Here is a 19,643-nt window from a genome sequence, read left to right on the forward strand (position 1 = left end):
CCACTTTTAGAAATCTACACTGTAAACCTGAAATAACGCTCCACATCGCTCAATGATCCACTTAGTAGACTAATTCCCAAAGGTGGCCTCTATAGACAGGTTATACTATTACTTTCAAACTTAAAACAATGATTTGTGTTTAATAGGTGTTGTATCTAATTTCCAGTTAAGGAAAAAGCGGTCATCCATTGATCTAAATATGTCTGTCATCTTGAGACATTTTCTGCAATTTTGACAAAGTTTGATTTAGAAGCGGAGGTTCTAGAACAGCTTACTAGATTTCTGAGGTATTCTACAGAAGTGACAATTTTAGGAACTGGGGATGTGTCATGTCCATCATGTACTTACGATATTTTGTGTATGTACCCATTAACCCAAAGTTTTATCTATATCAAAACACCATTTCCGTGCCACCTATATGTCATCTTGGGTAAGAAAGAGAGGATGTCTATTTTAAACCTTCTATCTGTTAAGAGTTCCGCATCACCAAACGTCCACTCCCATGTAAAATCATTTGCCAGTCGAGCAAGACTTAAAATCTATGTAAAATGAAATGTGTGGATATGTTCTTTTAAATTTGTTTCATGGATGAGTTATCAAAATAATTTTCTGGAAATTACAAATGCTTTGCTCGTGATTCAGGTGGTGAACTGAAGCAAGGTGTTACTCAACTGGAAATGCCAGGCTGGTAGTAGATGTGTCACCTGACTTCTTTGTATAAATAGGGTATTTAAGGTTCAGCGTCATTTCTTTCCTGAAGTAATTTTGTACAAAATTATAAGAAATTAATGTCATTGATCTCCGTACAAGCAGTCACATTCAAAACCACATTTTATCTAAATTAAAAAATCATATCCATTTTTCTCAGTTATTATTCCACCCTGTGTGATTAATGTAGGAAGGCAGTGTATGATTAATGATCAGAATGGATAAAAGCCAGCATGAAGGCCTTCAGCTTTTCTGTTTTTGTTAAAGTAACAAATCAATATAATATTCGTTCTGTAAGTGAATGCATCTCAATTCACCTAGATTTTGTCGTTAATATTATACATATATCTGATGTTCAGCCAGCGGTGAAGCATGCAGCCAATTAAAACTGTCTCAGCAAGGTGCTCTTTGGTCCATCCTACGTCTTTGATAGATCTAATTGCTGAACAATTAGACCGCAATCTGCCAAGTGCTGAGATTTTTTCACAGCTTTATAAAAGATTCCAAATTATTCGAAAGAGCATCATTTCCTCTGTTGCATTTGACATGTGGAGAAAGATAAAAAGACAATTCGAAAATCTTCACACTTGTGGGGGTTCGTAAAAGAACGACAAGAAATATCCGTACAAAACCAGCAGGACAGGTGTTAAATGTGAGTTTGATTTCCAAAGTTGTCCATGTTATCGGTCTCTCTAAGAGTGCAATCCTCGCCTGTATTCGTGACATACCAGGTTGATGTTTTCTGGTGTTGTGTATACATGCTGTTTAGACTACATTGATTTGACCAAACATGTCCAGCTTTAATAGTTCAAACTAGATGGTTTTCACAGAATTAGATCTAAATATATTGAGAAACGAGAAATCTTTTAACAAGAAGAAAAATCAAAATAACCTAACACATAAAATACACATAATTCTTAGAAGGAAATTTTTATTAGGACTATATTGAAATCAGGTTTTAGATTACTTTGTCGTTGATTTTAGGCTTTCACTGGGCATCCAATGAATGAAAATTAATTTACAGATGTGAAAATAATGTTTTGTGGTCATCGTTTAGACCTGGCAAACAGGTCCTGCCCCAAACAAACACAGGTCCCTTGTAAAGATCGGTACTTATTGTGGTAATATGATAATGACAAATATTACTGATCTTAGCTGGTAGGTGTTTTAATTGTTGTCCATGGTACAATTACTCTTCAGATCTTGTGCCAGGTTGATATGTCAACATTATTTGTGGATATCTTCTCTTTCTGTCAAAAAAAATTTAATTAAATGTCAGTTTGGAATTGTTTCCTTTGTTAGATTTAAATCTAAAGTTTACTTAAAACCAAATTTAAAACTAATCGAAACATTGAAGTTTATTGATTAAATTGACATTAGCTAAAAAGGGATGACTTATAAAAATTATTCATCATATCCTCATTAATCCTACCAATATTTTCATTATTTAAAAAAAAACTTAAATCCTGTAGTTTTTTTAAAAATTTTAAAATAAATGAAGAATATTGTATTTCAATATAAAACTATTTTTTATGTCTTTGCATAAAACATTATCACAACCACTTTTCATAAGACGTAAACGTACACTTTCATTTGTAACGGTTTACCTGTAGAAGACATTTATTTCATATATATAGTTTATAACACCTGTATGATATGTGCGTTTTGTCAATTGTTACATGTATATATGTCACACCTGTACAAAATACCTGCACAAGACAGCTAATCTGTCTCTTTTATAGATCTATATATAACTTCACTGTGTTTTCTTTTGAAAACTGACAAGCTGTAAACTTCAAAATTAAAAAAAAATTTATATACACCTTACATAAGATAAATTTAAAAAGCTATAATAAATTTAAAAAGCTATAATATTTCAAAAGTATTATCAATAATTTGAGTGAAATCTGTTCTAAGTTCTTTTTTTTTCTATCCTTAATAATATGAAGTACTTAATGCATAATTTCTGTTACAAAATTAAAGCTCCATCTCAAGAAAATTAGTCATAATTGGATTAGTAAATGATTTGATAATCATATTCTTTTTTTAATATCCAACTTAATCTGAAGACTTGTTTCTGACAAAGTACAGTTATACCTGTAAAATGTGCCTTAAGTACTTTGTGTACTTATTACACCTGTATTGTTACACAGGTGTACATCCTGGTCAGTCAGTGGTCAGTCACTGGTCAATCAATGATTATGATCAGCTGTGACATGAACCTGACATGATCTTGTTGACTTTAGCCATGTGTCCTTGGGGATTACTGACCATCAGAGAAGTGACGGTCATTATGACAAGAACATGTTCAGCACAATAGAATCCATTCATCCCTCCAGTTAACTTCTATAACATCTGTAAATAGGTTATTTTTTTGTTTAGATTATCTGTTAAATCTAGAAATTCTTATTTGGCATTTTGGTCTTACAGAATAATGACAGTTGTGGGTATGGATATTGTTTTTTTAACACTGACAATTACCCTGTCGTCTACATCTGATGTCCCATTGGTGGAAAATATTTTATTACAAATTATCATTTAAACTTGGGTCATTTGCTTAGAATCGTTTGAAGCATCTGCCTAATTTCTTACCAGTTAATTCTACAGGTTTGGAATTCTAGACTCATGAATATTGATGAATTAGAAAATTATTGAATTCCCAGTGGTAAGTTATACTCAACAGCTCTAAGGGGGCTTCATTCGTACTGATTTATATATATTACACTGTTTGATAGATTGGATTGTTTTGTTCATGTTTTAAGTATCAGTCTAGGATTTGTTGAATTTGCTGACAGTTATCTAGTTTAATACACCAGCAACTTGATCGTCCCTGATGACTTCAGATACATTAATAACAAAACTAAAGTCATGATTATAATTCATTGAAAATAAGAAATATTTGAAATGAAATCAGAATCATTTGATATTTATCTATTCAAATTGAACTTTAAATCTAAGTATTATTTTGAAAGATACTTTGAAAATGTCATTTTAAATCATCTCTGAACCCTTGATTTTAAAATGCCATCTCTAAAAAGCTCGTAATTTCTTAATTTCCTATAGCAATGTATGACTGAATTGATTTGTATCATAGTAATATGTGTACTGCTTTTGATATCCTGTAGGAAAACTTTTGTGCTTTAGAAAATTGAGTCATCTTAGTTGGTGTCATTATTTATCTTGATTATATTTAAGTCGTAATTTGAAATTGAAATCACTATGAATTTCAGTTTTCATTGGTGAACTCTTTGTGGAGTTTACAATCCCCGAGTTAAAGTTGTCATAAGGTTTTTAAGGACAAATTTTTTTGTGTAAGTTTATTTAAATAACTTCAGTGTCATTCTTGATGTAGTGAATTCATCAACACAATGATTTTTATATTATCAAATTTGAAAAAAAGAGGTCCATAGATATTTCAAGTAAAAATGTATAATTTTGTTTATTTTTCTGAAGAAGATTTGCACATGAATTTGAGAATACATTATTATATGAATAGAGAAAGCTTTTATGGACAAAGTTGATCAAAATCAATGCATCAAGATGTCATTTTACTGAAATTTAATTATTGTAGAATTCTTTATGAATTTCTCCTATTTAAGTATAGAGTTTATATCAAAATGTAAATTAAAATTTTATCATAAAGTAGTTTCTCTTTACGAAAGTCATACTAGGATTTGTTTGGAATGTCATAAATATGGAAATTTCAGATATATTTTTGTATGTATAGCGTCAAGTTAAACAATGATTAGATTTATCAGGGGAAAAGATGCTTAGATACCTATTATGATTTTATATAAAATTATTATCATTTTTATGAAATGTGATTATGTTTGGCATAATATACGGCTGATTAAGGTTTGACAATTTTACCTGTAATGATAGTTATCCTGACAACCATATACCATCACAGACCTACAGGTACTATCTAACTAATTCTCTTTACTCTGATACTATAGGTATATTTACTCAAACTGACACTTATAGAAATTTGTAATTTGACCGGTCAGATCATTGTCCCCCTATCTTAAGTGGTATAAAAGCCAGCCAGGCTACTGAATGGGGAGAGATAGGTGGGTAAGGGGTCTGATGGTGGAGGGAGACATTTCAGTAAAGGTATATTGATAAAGTATGGTTATCTAAAGGTCCTGACAGAAATATCTAAACAAACATCACAATTAGGAACTGCATGGTAATGTAAATTAGAGGGTAACTGTTGGAAGTTTAGATCGGAATAAAAGAGCGATTGATTTTAACCATTTACTGATGAAGACGTGTTTGAACACTGATTGGTTTTTTAACAGTTATTTGTTGGATTGTTTGTGAAGTGTCAATATTTCTGGGTCTGGTCAAGAATGGTCATTTGACACTTTGTGTTTACACTATGGATTGGTCATTGCTGCTGGACGCTCTATTCATATCAACAACAGGTACAAATTGAAAGAAACTGACCAGTCCCATGTGACCGTCACAATAGTTTTAGTGGTACTTGTATAATTGGAGCCTTATGTCAATTAGATGCAGGAAGATAAAAAGAAGGGAGGTAATTACCAAACAATTGGTCAATATTTACCAGGATGCGGTGATGAGTGATGAGGTATACCAGCTGTTTGTTGTCATTGATCTTCCATTATTATCCTGATTGTAAATTCACCTTTTTAAAATATTTTATAGGGCAGGATTTTAAATCAACTCTTTCTGTTTCTCTCAATTCTAAATTTTCCTATAATCCTGACAAAAAGTGTGTCATTTAGGAATGAAGTGTTCTATGAGTTTAAATCGATGCAGAACCTCAAGTTTTTTTCTGTTTTATGATGAGTTGTGGTCATCAAATTGGGATTCATTAAACATTGTAGAAGTTAATTTGATTCAGGATTTATTGGTTTGAGAGCTTGTCCATATAACAGAATTTTGAAAAAATAGTAATGTTTTAGATCAGGAAATATTTTGTGTGGGATATGTGACAGACATTGATAAGGGGAGATGTTTTGAAGGGTGGAGAGCAGTATAATTCTCACTTCATCATTAGCTGTATCTATGACTCTACAATGACTGGAATATATTCTTGATCCTAGGGGCTGTAGTGGATTTTTAATGTAATTGAATTCCCATTTCTATCCCTAATCGTGTCAAAATACCAGTTTCACTGTGCTAATGCCGACACAATTTCATACCACATTTGAGACGTCCGCACAACAGAATAATCGTGCGTGATTGCTGGGTGCCATCGGATAAAAAATCAGCTTTACGTGTGACAAGCTTCTAACTGATCTTGTGTCCTCCCCGTGTGTTACATCTGAAAGAATATCATTAGCGTAGAGAGTTTCACGGCTGGCTGTGATTGGTCAACTGGATGGGGGTATTATTACTCGCCCGTGTACAGGGCTCTTCTATCTGTTTGTCTGTAATCAATATGGGTAAGGTAGATCGGAACAGATTAGTAACTTCAGTTATTCACGGACTGATCAGCAGAGTTAGCGACTGTACAGTGATGTAGCACTGTGATTACCTGTCTTAGATCCTAGGTGTCGAGAGACTTTTAAAACCACAACTCTCGGTTATGGAGTGTTGGAGTTTTGCTAGTTGGATCAAGGTAAAGTGTTTTATCAAATACTTGAGGGATCATGTTTTGTCCTCTCTGATACCATACATCAAGGTATGAGCAGTGTTGTTGTGCCGTTCAACTGTTAATAACTGTATTGATTTATTTCTTTGTATATTACTTTTAAGTTGTTGTATAAATTTGTTGTGATAATTCTGTACAGTTTATATACACATGAATAATTCCAAAAATTTGGATTTTGATATTCAGATTTTTTTAGGGAATAGTTAAATTTATAATTCTTTTTCCAAAATATTGTCAACAATTGTCTGAATTTTTATTTTTTAAACTCTTGAAAAAAATGATTTTAAAGATCAATTGTTAAACTGTACGTATGTATAATGTATATACATGTATGATATAGATTTAGACGTTTGTTAGAGTTCAAGTATTGATAGATTAAAGATGAATTCTTTTGAAGTTTAATTTCAAAATATTTTTAACAATACATTAATCCTTCCACCTTTAAACACTACAAAGGCATTTCAGTGATTTGTAGAAAAGAGCCTTTCCTTTCACTTGTCGGATTAGAATATTCGGTGACTTTTAAAGCATTTTATTTATTGTTTCAATGATTCTGTCGTGTTTTCCGGTCACCTGAATTTGTCCCCAGGGCAATATGTTTGTATTGGTATCTCATTTCACTAAGTCGTTTATCCAAAATAATACACAATGTATTAAAAACACTTCATCGTAAACTGCTTATTTTAACAATGGTGATTTGAATTTCTTGAGAAGAAGTTCAAATACTTACTGAAAGATTTATTAACAATAGATATTATAACTGGACAGGCTGACCAGAAGGTGACCAGTACGTAAGTTTAGGCTTGACCAATGCATTCAGGCTAGATTAATATCTCAAAGCCAGACAAATCATAACTAGTTGGAAGTCTCACAGTGTTGCTGACAAATACCTAAGTGCTGTATTTTCTTCTTTTCCAGAACTTTTCGTCTCCAGTAACTGGATTTTAACTGCTAGCATTTGACAAGTGAACATTGTTGTAGGATATCACTCCTTTTGGGGATGGTTAGATAGGACACGGAAACAACCTAAGCCAAAAATGGCGGAGACTGTTGTAAGAATACTGCTGGTGTTTTTGATGTCAACCCTGTCTGGATGTATTGACTTGTCCTATAAAGTCCAGGAAGAGCAGACGCCACCAGTCGTACTGGGTAATGTGGAAACAGACAGCTCCGTCCTTAGCTTAATTGATACGGTCCAGCAACAGAATCTCGAATATCGAATCCTGAATACAGCTGAAAGCTTTACAACAAATTTTGACCTGGATGTCAGTACAGGTCTTCTAAAACTCGTTAAAAAGTTGGACCGTGAGGCTTTATGTAATTCCGCTGCAACTTGTGTCTTACAACTTAGTATTGCAGTGGCTTCATCCGACAAGTTTATCACTTCCATCAGAGTCAATGTCACAGTATTGGACACCAATGACCACAGTCCGGTATTTTCCCGGAGTTCCATTTCGGTACCTATCTCTGAACGATCATCTGTGAATCTTACTTTCCCCATTATTGGTGCAACAGACTTGGACGCTGTTGGTCTCAACAATTCCAAAATCTTATATGAGATTTTGCCGAACAGTGAGACATTTGGCCTTAAACTGGTCTCAAGTTCGCAGGGTAGTACAGACGTCAACCTCATTCTGAAACAGACTGTTGACCGTGAAAAGCTTGACCATTACAAGATCTATGTGGTAGCAAAGGATATGGGTAATCCTCAGCGGTCTAGTACACTTACAGTTGATGTTTCCATCGAGGACTATAATGACAACAAACCAGTCTTTACGCAGAATCGGTACAACACCACTGTTCGGGAGGATGTTGCCGTAGATACAGTGATACAGACAGTTGTTGCCTCTGATTCAGATGCTGCTGATAATGGAAAGGTCAAATATGAGTTCACATTTCCACAGACATTGTTTAAGTTGGATGAAATATCGGGGGAAATATCAGTGATCCAGCAGTTAACATATTCCCCTGCCCCGTTAGAATTGTCTGTACGGGCATATGACCTCGGAACACCTCAACAAACCAGCCTCACTTTGGTTGATGTACATATTATCGACATTAATAATCATGATCCTGAAATCAACATCCGACTCCTCAGCAACTCCAATTCAGCAACAGTTGAGGAAAACTCTAATACTGGAACTCTTGTGGCTTATGTTTCAGTACAAGACAAAGACAGTTCCAATAACGGAAAGGTGAACTGTTCAATTAAAAGCACAAAGTTTAGCCTGCTCCGTATTTCCAATTCAGAGTATACGGTGGTCACTGCAGAACAGCTTGATCGTGAAAAGAAGATAGAGTATGTAATCACAGTCGCATGTGAGGATAACGGTCAGCCACGCCGAAATCATTCAGCCAGCTTCATTGTGGAGGTTCTAGATAAAAATGATAACATGCCTATATTCATGCAGCGCATTTACTATGGAAATCTAACAGAAAATAATGAGGCAGGAAAAATGGTCACTCGTGTCTCTGCCTCTGACATGGATCAAGGAGTGAATGCCGAAGTCCGATATTTTGTGGAGAGTGATTTTGCTGATATGTTCTATGTGGAGCCAACATCAGGTGTGGTCAAGGCCAATGTTAGGTTTGATCGTGAGCAGGTCAGCGAGGTCAGGTTTAAGGTGCTGGCCATGGATTCAGGGGAGGAAATCCAGTACACATCAAACGCAACTGTGATACTGACTATCATAGATGATAATGATGAATACCCGATGTTTACACAGTCGAAATTCAACTTCTCAATTACTGAGAATCAGAATGCTGACACTTTACTTGGGAATCTGTCGGCCACGGACAAGGACATTGGCATGAATGGACAGGTCATGTACTCTCTACCTTCTCAACACCAAATGACCTTGCCATTTGTTGTTTTTCCTAACGGAACAGTGAAATCAAATCGTCCTCTGAATAGAGAATTAAAAAGTAGCTATGAATTTATCGTCATGGCAACAGACCGTGGTGTTCCAGCTTTGAGTAGTACAGCAAAAGTTTCGGTCCGAGTTTTAGATGAAAATGATAATTATCCTCAAATTATCTACCCTGTCAAAAACAATGGCACAGTCACTGTATCTCATCTCACACCACCTGGAAATGAGGTGACAAAAATAGACGCTTATGACCTTGATGAAGGTCGTAATGGTGCTTTGGTGTTCTCAATGTCACGTGCAAGTGCTAACGAATTATTCTACATTGAGGAGTCTACTGGTAAGATTTATCTTGCAAAAGAAATCCGTAAAGAGGATATAAAAGACTACAACCTCATGATAGAGGTCAGTGATAAGGGCATCGAGCCAAAAAAGAGTGGTGCCGATATCACACTTAGGATTGAGTTCACAGTTACCGAGGAAACATCACAGCCTGGTATCGGTCAAAATGTCCTCATTGCCATAACTATTGCTTGTGTGACTATAGTGCTATCATTAGCTATTCTTGTGACAATCTTTTTAATTCGGAGGGCAGACTCGTCAAAAGGAAGTGGACGAGGAAGTCTCACCGAACAGGAGGAAGTGAAAGTGACAGAGACATTACAAATTCCCCCTAAAAAGCCATGCTTAGCCAGAGAGGGCGCACGATCTCCTCTCCCGGATAATAACAATAGTGTTCATTATGAGGTGAAAAAAGAAGTTAGTTTTTCAATGGACGATCATGATCATAGAGATTCTGGGATATTTATGATCGCCAATGATCACTCAAGTCCAGTCCCCATGACCAAGCTGAGTAAAACTAGACAGCTACAGGTGAGTGTTGTGATCACTACAAATGCTTCTATTTAAGGATGTATGTGTGTTTTCACTTCTTCATCCTCTGCTATAGCTTGAAGAGATTCACTTTTCAAACTTGTTTTAAGAAACTTAGAAACTTTAATAAATCAGTTGTGAATTTTTTGTTACACCATTGATAAAATAGTGATATTTTATAGCAAACAGCCAAATGATTTTATTAGTGATTCATGTGTAAAAAAATATAAGGGAGATAATTCTAAAATGTGTAATATTTCACGTTAAATTTAAAGATTGATTTAAGAAATATGAATTGAAGGAGTCATTACGAAATTTGTGATACAAACTTTTCAGTGTTTTGTCCAAATCCAACAATATTTAATTTGTAGTCCATGAATTTAAAGATTGATTTAAGAAATATGAATTGAAGGAGTCATTACGAAATTTGTGATACAAACTTTTCAGTGTTTTGTCCAAATCCAACAATATTTAATTTGTATTCCATGAATTTATAGATTGATTTAAGAAATATGAATTGAAGGAGTCATTACAAAATTTGTGATACAAACTTTTCAGTGTTTTGTCCAAATCCAACAATATTTAATGTGTAGTCCATGAACAGGTTTTGATTTAATTATAGAATTTTATTTAAAGATACTACTGCTATACCTGTAACTTCAGTGCTTCCTTGTTACTGATAAATCATCATCAATTTTCTGAGTATGTTGAATGACCCAAATATTCCCAAAGAGAATGGAAAGGAAATTACTCCAAAATTGTCATATAAAATATGAATAAGACAATGAATGGTCGGCAGAAGACATTTATAATACATAGCTTAACTCAGATAGTCACACTCTGAAAGATCCTGTCCATTAGAACATATAACAAGGACAGCTGTTTACTTGTACATGTGGTGTATGTATATATGTATCAATCTATCTATGTTACAAAAGATAAGAAATATTTCCATCTCGTAACAACTTAACTGTTGTTAGCCCTTTCCTACAATTTTTATCTTGGTGAATTGGTACTTGGTACAAACACACCTCTGAGGAAAATTTTTAGCCCTCGAGTATTGATAGGTGAAAGTATTTAGTCTGATAACCATCGCCCATCAACACCTGGACAGGTGTGAAATATAGGAATCTGGTTAGTACCAGGGCAAGGGTCATTACAAGATGTTGATTACAGATGAAGTATCAGTTTAAACCAGGCTCCATAAACATGAGTATTCCTCGATCCCTTTGTACCTTTGTACTCTGGGTAAAGTCACACGAATCCTGAAGATTGAAACATGATTTAATTTGGACAGTGACAAATGTTATGTAAACTCGGGATTGATTTGTGGAATTACGGAACATTTCTGAGAATATCTGAGATCTAGATTGTCATTACCATTTGATTTTAAGCTATTAAATATCGTGATTGTATCGAAAACCAAAGAGACACTGTCACAGATTTGGTAATTACAGTTAAGTGTTTGGTCGTTAGGGTGTTATATTGCTAGTAATCAGGTGTATTGTGTTCATTACGATTACGTAACATCACCATCAGTCCAACCTTTATCGCTGAAGTTAATGTAACTCAAGGTATTCATAATATAAAGATTGACCCAGGGGAGATCGGTAGCACTTTATAAGTGAATTGAATGTGTTGTATATTTCACTTCCTGTCGGTGATAGATTTCATCAGTAATGGATGTCAGAGATTTGGGGTTCAGATGGGTTGAATATAGAATTATTTTATTGTCCTCCTTGATTCTAATTATCAAATGGTACTTTTTTTACATCAGATTTATTCAATTCCCTTTTGATTGGAAATGGATCTGCAATTAATTCATTAATGTATACTCTAAGTATACATATAAGTACAGATGTTTATCTATAACTTTGCAATATTGGAATTCCAAAAAGGATTGTTATGATAATCACTTAAAAAAATGAAAATTTAATCTTAATTCATTTTAAAGTTAGAGGTTTAAAGCGTCACCCTCGACTGTATTAATTTTGTATGGTATGACTTTTGTATGTTAGATATACAGTCTCATGTTTTATAAATCACAAATATACCAAACAAATTCCTGTTTATAGCGGTCACCTGTTATAACAAATATCAGTCTATAAAAAGCACCTGTTTCATATACATATATATATATATATATATATATATATATAAGTAAAAGACACTATATATATATATATATATACAAAATACTTGTCATAAAAAGGCTATCTGTATATAACAAACACCTGTCTATGAAGGTCACCTGTATAAAAAAATCAACTGTCTATAAAGGGCACCTGTATATATTAAATACCTGTCTATAAAGGTCACCTGTATACATGTCTGTCCTGTGATCTGTAAGACCTTTGCACTATATAACTTTCGATTTCCCATGTAATAATATTCATTAGTATAAAGACCACTTTTCTGTGCTCCCTGGAATGGCTTTTACTAGAGACATGTTTGAGTGTACTGATTCATTTCTCCAGTTCAAATTAAAAAGGAAACAAAATTCAGCATCAAAGTATAATATCAGAAATCACAGTATGTTTTATTCACCCATGTCTTGAAAAATATCTTATGATGTAAATGATTTCAGAAGGCAGTTTTCATATTGTGCCTGGTCAGCTAGTTATGTGTATAACCATTTACAAATGTAAACAGGACGATATTTGGACGTTTGAGTGTAAAAGTGGATTGTAGATTAAAAAGTTTGTATAAATTTACTGTGAAGAATGATTCTTATGTTTATGTATCACACCCTTAATCCAAGTCTCTATGAATAAATTAAAAGTATATTTATCAGCAGTGTCACTAGATTCTCCTGTCAACAAACTCAACACTCTTGATTGTCCAAACTGACACTCACAACAGACCTGTGAACAAACTTCACAATAATTTTATCATTTAGACACATCTAGAGGGCCAGGACATCGGATGGGCAGGGAGTATTAGATCGGTGGAGAGACAAGGATAGCCCTCTCCAATAGCTCTTTCATTGGACATGGACAAACAAACTAAATAGTAAATGATTTGGACAAACTTCCACTCCATTGTAGCTGGACATGTTTGAAGTTAATATTATCATGTTGTAGGAGACATCAAACTTTGACTTTAATCCCTGATCAATGTTAAACATTTGGGTGACATCTCGAAATCTGAATAGCGAAGTGGGATAGAATAAATAACTCTGTCGTAACAATTATCTCATCAACGGAAAGTCCTAACCTTGGTTAAACACACCAGGATAGGACCAACGTTGCAGGATACAAATAATTCAAATTCTGAAGTTCTGTAAGGTAGAGCAGAATAACAGATAGGTGATTTAGTTGATGGTATCTCACACCAACGATTGTCTGTACACCAGTAAACAATGACTGCCACCAGCTCTCTCTATCCACTGTGTGATATCCTAAATAGTTTAGAAACCACCACAAGCAAAATCTTTTGTCTAGAATAATAGAAAATAGATAATGGAAGTGATTTGGAAAGCCCAAATCCTTTGTTGTTTTTTCTGTTAAATGATATTTCGTTAAGTGACACTGGTAAAAATGATATTATGTCAGACGCAGTGTGTTTAAACAGGAAGTTCGTGTATACACAGGTTAAAATTTCAGGTGTGATTGTGTCAGCGATAGGTAAAAAGAGGTACAGCAGTCAAAATAACAACTCTATGATTGTCATTTTAACTTTCAATAAAAGAAAACATTTCCCTTGACAAAAGTACATCTTACAGCGTGTCCCTCACCCTATAACCTAGTTTGACAATAGAGAGTAGACTTTTGTTAATGTTATGATGAAATGTTTTAACAGTGTTCCAAGATCTAAGTAGTTATATTACAGTTTACAGAACCTATAGAAAGAATATTCACTTACACAGAAGTTTATCTAAAAAAAAGTGATAAAGAATATTTTTTTGTGAACAAACAAGTTTTACCAGTTAAATTACTCAACGGTTCATTCCTATGATTCATATGCTTAGCGTGTTGTTTAAACCTTTATTTTAAAATTTGAACGAAAAGTCGTTTATCTACATGACATGTAATAAAGCAACAAAATATTTCTATGAAAAAATTTGTTAAACTAGAAATATCATACTTGAAGACATTTTAGCTCAAAGGCTGAAATTATTAAAGTAGTAATATGAAACATCAAATAATTGATTTAGCAAAAGACACTTACTCTTCTAGAACATTTGGTCTTAACCCCCTCATACTTTTCCAGGAGTCTCCTTTTAAATATTTCTCTTGTCCATGTGTTGAATTTGAGTTTGGATTATGACTATGTTGACATGTTGGTATTTTAAAAATTTTGTAATAAATGAAGTTAGATTGCAGATTATTAACCTTTATATATGTTCTATCAAATTTAAAAGAAAATTTAGACTGTCAAGTGGTTTAATTCATTAGATAATGAAATCAAGATATTTTAGTGTTTTCCTTCTGGTTTCAGACTTTTATATCGCAGCAGTCGCCAAATCGTACTACTTTGGCAAGGCGGGGGGACGATCCAGCACAAGACGAGCTTCATCGTATGGCATCCATACGACTTCATGAAAAACTGATGCATTCACATAACAAACCACTGATCTACCATCCAGACGAGGTAAAAGATAACACATTTACAATAGCTTTACAATTATTTTCAGGAAAAAAGATTTATTTTATAAAATGCAAAATATAGTTCTAATTTCAATATTTCTGAAGAGTTGCATAATTGATGCTTACAGCTTACAAGATTCAAAATTTACAAAATTACAAGGTCAAAATTGTCAGATTTAAATTATAAAATAAAAAGAATTTTGAAAATTATTTTTCGTTATTTCAAAGCAATGAATATTTCAAAAAATTCTGTATATTTTTTTATGAAGTTAATACTTTAATTTAAATCCTAATAAATTAGATTTATCAATACATTTATGCTCTATAAGGGTTCTTCAAGTTAAAACTTCTAATATTTAGAACCTGTGGGAAAAATATGAAGGATACAGGACTTTTGTTGGTCATGAAATTATTTACAATTTGAATTGTCAATAGATATTTTATATCGGGCCAATTTTTTTTGCAATGTAAACAATTAGTTGTGATCCTGGTATCGGGTGGTGCTGGGACTGAGAGGCTAAGCTTGTTAATTATGTGTAGCTGACATTATGAGTCAGCCGTCCTGTAAGGTCAGTGGTAGACACAGTCTACAAGTGGATAAGTCTAGATTTATATATTTAAACTTTTGTGGTGAAAATGACACATGTTGTTGTAATTAATGCCAAATTCCTTTCCATACTTTTCATTGTGATTTCCAAGTTTGGGAAGAATGGCAGGATTAAATTGGGATTACTTTTACGTAAGGATAGGCCTGTAGAGTAGTCATCGCAGGTCTCTGTGTCAAAACTACAGCCTTTCTCTCCAAATGTCACACAATCTCATTCTTTGTGACAAATCCACAGCTTTGCTCTGTGTGAATTTTATACAAAGCAGGGAGAGTGTGAATACTACCGAATACCACCACCTATAATTCCTTTGTTGTCAACATTACCAAACACAATTCAATTAATGTCATTTAATTAAGGGGGAAAATTGAACATGAAAAATTGTATCTGGTAGGGAAATCAAAGTGTTGCCTACCTAGGAGATCATCTTGATAATTTTCTTCTTTTTTTTTTTTAAATTTCAATTTACGTCTCTTTATTGTTTTGATATTTAAACATTATGTTTATTACCTATTCAGAGTAACACATGTATTTTACAACTTCTCCTACAATTGATGGTAATTGTAATCTTGATTTCTTATAAAACTGTGAAATAATTTTTTGAAAATCGTATTTAAGTTAAAAACATTCATTAAAACTAAAGAGAATATTTATTAATATTTATAGTTTATTGGTTATTCAAGTCTGGAAATATTTAGATGGAGGTTATTACTATAGTCTTAATAGTATGATCAGTTATATGAATATATTATTTACAAGTGTACTACATAGGCTGGTGAACCAAAATTGGAGTATGTTGATGGGTTGACTAAGTTTGATAAAATATGTAAGATTACCTGATAAAATCTAGGTTCAGTGCAAACATTTAGGTGATCAGGATCATGATATCCAGTTTTTCACGCACAATTTCGTCTACATATCTTTCAATCTATCAGTCATTCAGAAAAAGTGAAGGGTTGAGTTTTTGTTATGTATTTTATGAAACTGTGAACAGAAAAAAATCTGGCCTGCCATGATAATGAACAAAAATTATTGATAATCGTCTGGAAATAAAATAATGACAATAAAAAGTGAATAAAGTTGTGGATGATTCATATGCAGATTGAAGAATTAAATGTAAATCATATTATTGTGATATGATTTTGTCTGAGAGTGACATTTTGTTAATAATAGACCAGATTGTAAGAATATGCATGGTTGGATCTGATGAAGAAAAGAACAGACAAAACAGATGAGACAACAATGGTAGAAAGTGAGGAGAATGCGATATGTCAGGGAATATTTCTATAGATATTGGACATGGCTTTAGATTACTGCTTTGTAATGTCTGATAATTCTATCCAGGTTTTCCCTCCCTCGGAGGTAATGTTCAGGAAATAATTCTAGCTTTCTGTCTTCTTTAACAGAAGGCGGACTTTAGTTTTAGAAGGTACAATTTCTAACTGTGTGTGTACCAAACTGGTCATTGTGACTATAGACACGTCAAATGTGGTTTCTTTGTGGGGCAGTCCTAATCAGAAACGATCACTGCTGGGGTGTCCAGTGTCCACTCAACACCTCTGACCAGGGTTCTGACACCAATGACTGCTGGACATGACAGCTCTATTGGGGAAAATGTTACACTGGACATAATCAGAGGTCTCCTTCGAACTCTCTCCATGTTTTTGTCCACTTCCCACCAGTCGCAATCTGTTGCTTTTTTGTACATGTTTGACATTGTCCTTTCATCCTATTCATCACCAATTAGGTCTCTCTGAACATGGTACCTCAGCCTGCCAAAACAGCCACTTAACTTATAAAAAAAGTCAAGTTCAGGTATTTTTAAAGAGGTAATAGTAACTGTGATTATAAGGTCACATAGTCACTTCCTGATAAAGGTTAAATTCACACGTTTATCAGGAACATATTTTTACCGGACACAACTTGATCACATGTTTGTGAAATTTGGGTGATTCAGATGAAAATGGTCACAATAATATGTAATAAAGGAAATGTGATGACTTGATTTTGAAGGCTTTAAAATATTGATTATGCCTGTGTTTTTCCTGAAGTTCTCCTGAAATTTTAACTTTCTGTTGATAAGTGATATACTTTTTGTTTCATAAAATGAACTACTGTGATAAGTTCAAAGATAAGTCATCAATTTAGAAAAAGAGGGAATAGAATTTTTTTTAACGAGGTATTTTTTAATACTTGCAATTGTTGAATGGAACTGAATTCTTAGCTTAAATTGTTTGAATAAATAACAGTTGACTAAACAGGAAAAATCAATAAACCATCAGTCAGTTTAAACATTTACATCCTCTTTCAATTTTTTGTTTTTCAAAATATAGAACTCTCCACTCCTAATACTGAATATGATCAATGAATGTCGCCTGGAGGTATTCAACCACTTGATTTACTATTTTTTCCTCTAGAAGTGTTTCCCTGGGACTCTTGACCAGATGTTGCCCCTAAGAAGAGACATTCATCTTACTTTAGTGTATTATATATATATTTTTTTATTTTTTTTTTTTTTTTGTTTTGTTCAAATTGTTGATAAATTTTCTTTGTGAGTATTCACTCAATATTGAAAATATGACCCATACTATGTAGGCAGAAGTTTCTCTCCTTGATAATGTCAAGATTTTTACTAAACAAAAGAATTACAGTATATTATTTACAACAGCAATGTTTGTCAGATTTAGGTCATGTCTTTAAATGGTTAAGAGTAAGAGATAAATCTATGTCATTAAAAATCTGTCGGTTTATTGAGTCAGTATCTACACAACAACCAATAAGCTCCTAGATAGACCTGCACCGTCTTGATGAAATTACTGAAATCACTTAAAGTACTTACAAAACTTTCCTATCTATGAAATATATCTTTAAAATTAATTAGAACTAGAATCACATTTAATGGCTTTTTTTTTTTTATCTATTTAATTAGATTTGTTTTTGAATTATGTTGATTCCCCTGGTATCTGGAATTGGTATCAATAGTTGAGGGTGTTTAAATTGTTGTGTAAATATCTGGAATATTTCTGTAGATTTACAGGTGTGGTGTTTAGAATGAGTATGTAAATTTCCAGTAGTTAACAAAATTATTTTATTTCGGGACATTTTTGTCAGGTTCGTAATGTCAATAAAATGAAAGTTCTTATAGCACAGCCACAAAAGTTGATTGATTCCTTACCATCTTGCACACTATATATGTCAGTGCATCAAAACGGCCACATGTTAAAAGAGCTTTAATTCAATTCTAAAATAATCTTTAGTGTTATAGGCGTCTTAATGATTTCATTGAGTAATATTCTAATTAGTATGACATGAAACTGGGCATGTTTGATGCTCATTGGTTTGCCTGTTGGTTCTGTTGTTGTAAACCTTGTTCTCATTTGAGAAACCTGACATTGCTTACTTGGATTGACCAGGGTTTACATGGCAGGTTTCATCAGTGAAGCACAAGGTGCTTGTTCTTCATCCTCATACCTTTTTTTTAATCTCTGTGAAAAATGTTTCTGTTATTTATATTTTGCCTACCTTTCATGAATTTTAGTTCAGAATATAATGAGTTATTATTATTTTCATTTTTTAATTAACAGAATCTAATTTTGAAAGAAACTTTAGTACCAGTTATTTAATCTAATTTACAATTTCCTTTATGAAAACTTTTAAAATCATTAAACAGGGTATAAGTTACGAGTAATTTGCAAATTAATCAATCATTAACTAGGGAGAACAGAACTATTGGTGTTGAATTTTGATTCCAGTTACAAGTTTCAGATATTTGCAACTTAAACCAGTTAAACTTAAACAGTTTATCCTTTTTTGTCATTTCAGAATCGACAGTTATTACTGCTGAAAAAAGGGTTAGAGGACTCTCGCAGCGACAACTCAGGGGAGGTAACCACTGACAGTGGTCGAGGCGGCAGTGAAGAAGATATGCATCATGCCAGTATCATGATATAGAAAGAAAAGGAATTGGTTCACGTCGAAAAAGGTAAATCAATAAATTTGGTATATTAAAATACACTATTATCATCCTCCTTGTCAGTAATTTTTAATCTATCTTTTTTTAATTCATTTTTTATGTATGTGTGTATATTTTAATTTGTATTTACCTTCAATCATCAGATCATGAAATAAAAAAATGAAATTAAATAACATAAGAGTTATCTGATTGTTCGAGTTCTTTCTCCCAGTTGATCAAATGAGTTGACAGAATGGACATTGTTTAATGTCAATTTAATGTGCCAAGTGGCTAAGCCTGTGCATTCTTTGTCATATTGACTTTTAAAAATACTGAAAATCTACAGTCACAGGCAAAATGATTTCAATTTATGTTCTAGATGATTGATTTTTTTTTTCAGACAGTTTTACATGACATGGCAGTTAA

At 33.1% G+C, this 19,643-nt stretch overlaps 1 protein-coding gene across 1 annotated transcript; it reads left to right on the plus strand.

Annotated features, from left to right (window-relative positions):
• Positions 1-6,118: 6,118 nt before the first annotated feature.
• LOC132564345 (protocadherin-9-like) lies at positions 6,119-19,216 on the plus strand. The gene is made up of 4 exons (XM_060228998.1): positions 6,119-6,122; positions 7,313-10,071; positions 14,512-14,664; positions 19,088-19,216. Exons 1-4 carry the CDS (start codon positions 6,119-6,121, stop codon positions 19,214-19,216), a joined length of 3,045 nt encoding a protein of 1,014 aa, XP_060084981.1.
• Positions 19,217-19,643: the final 427 nt, after the last annotated feature.

This window comes from Ylistrum balloti, unplaced genomic scaffold (genome assembly GCF_031769215.1).
Source record: "Ylistrum balloti isolate Yb309-2 unplaced genomic scaffold, AGI_CSIRO_Ybal_v1 Utg372202, whole genome shotgun sequence".
NCBI lineage: Eukaryota > Metazoa > Mollusca > Bivalvia > Pectinida > Pectinidae > Ylistrum > Ylistrum balloti.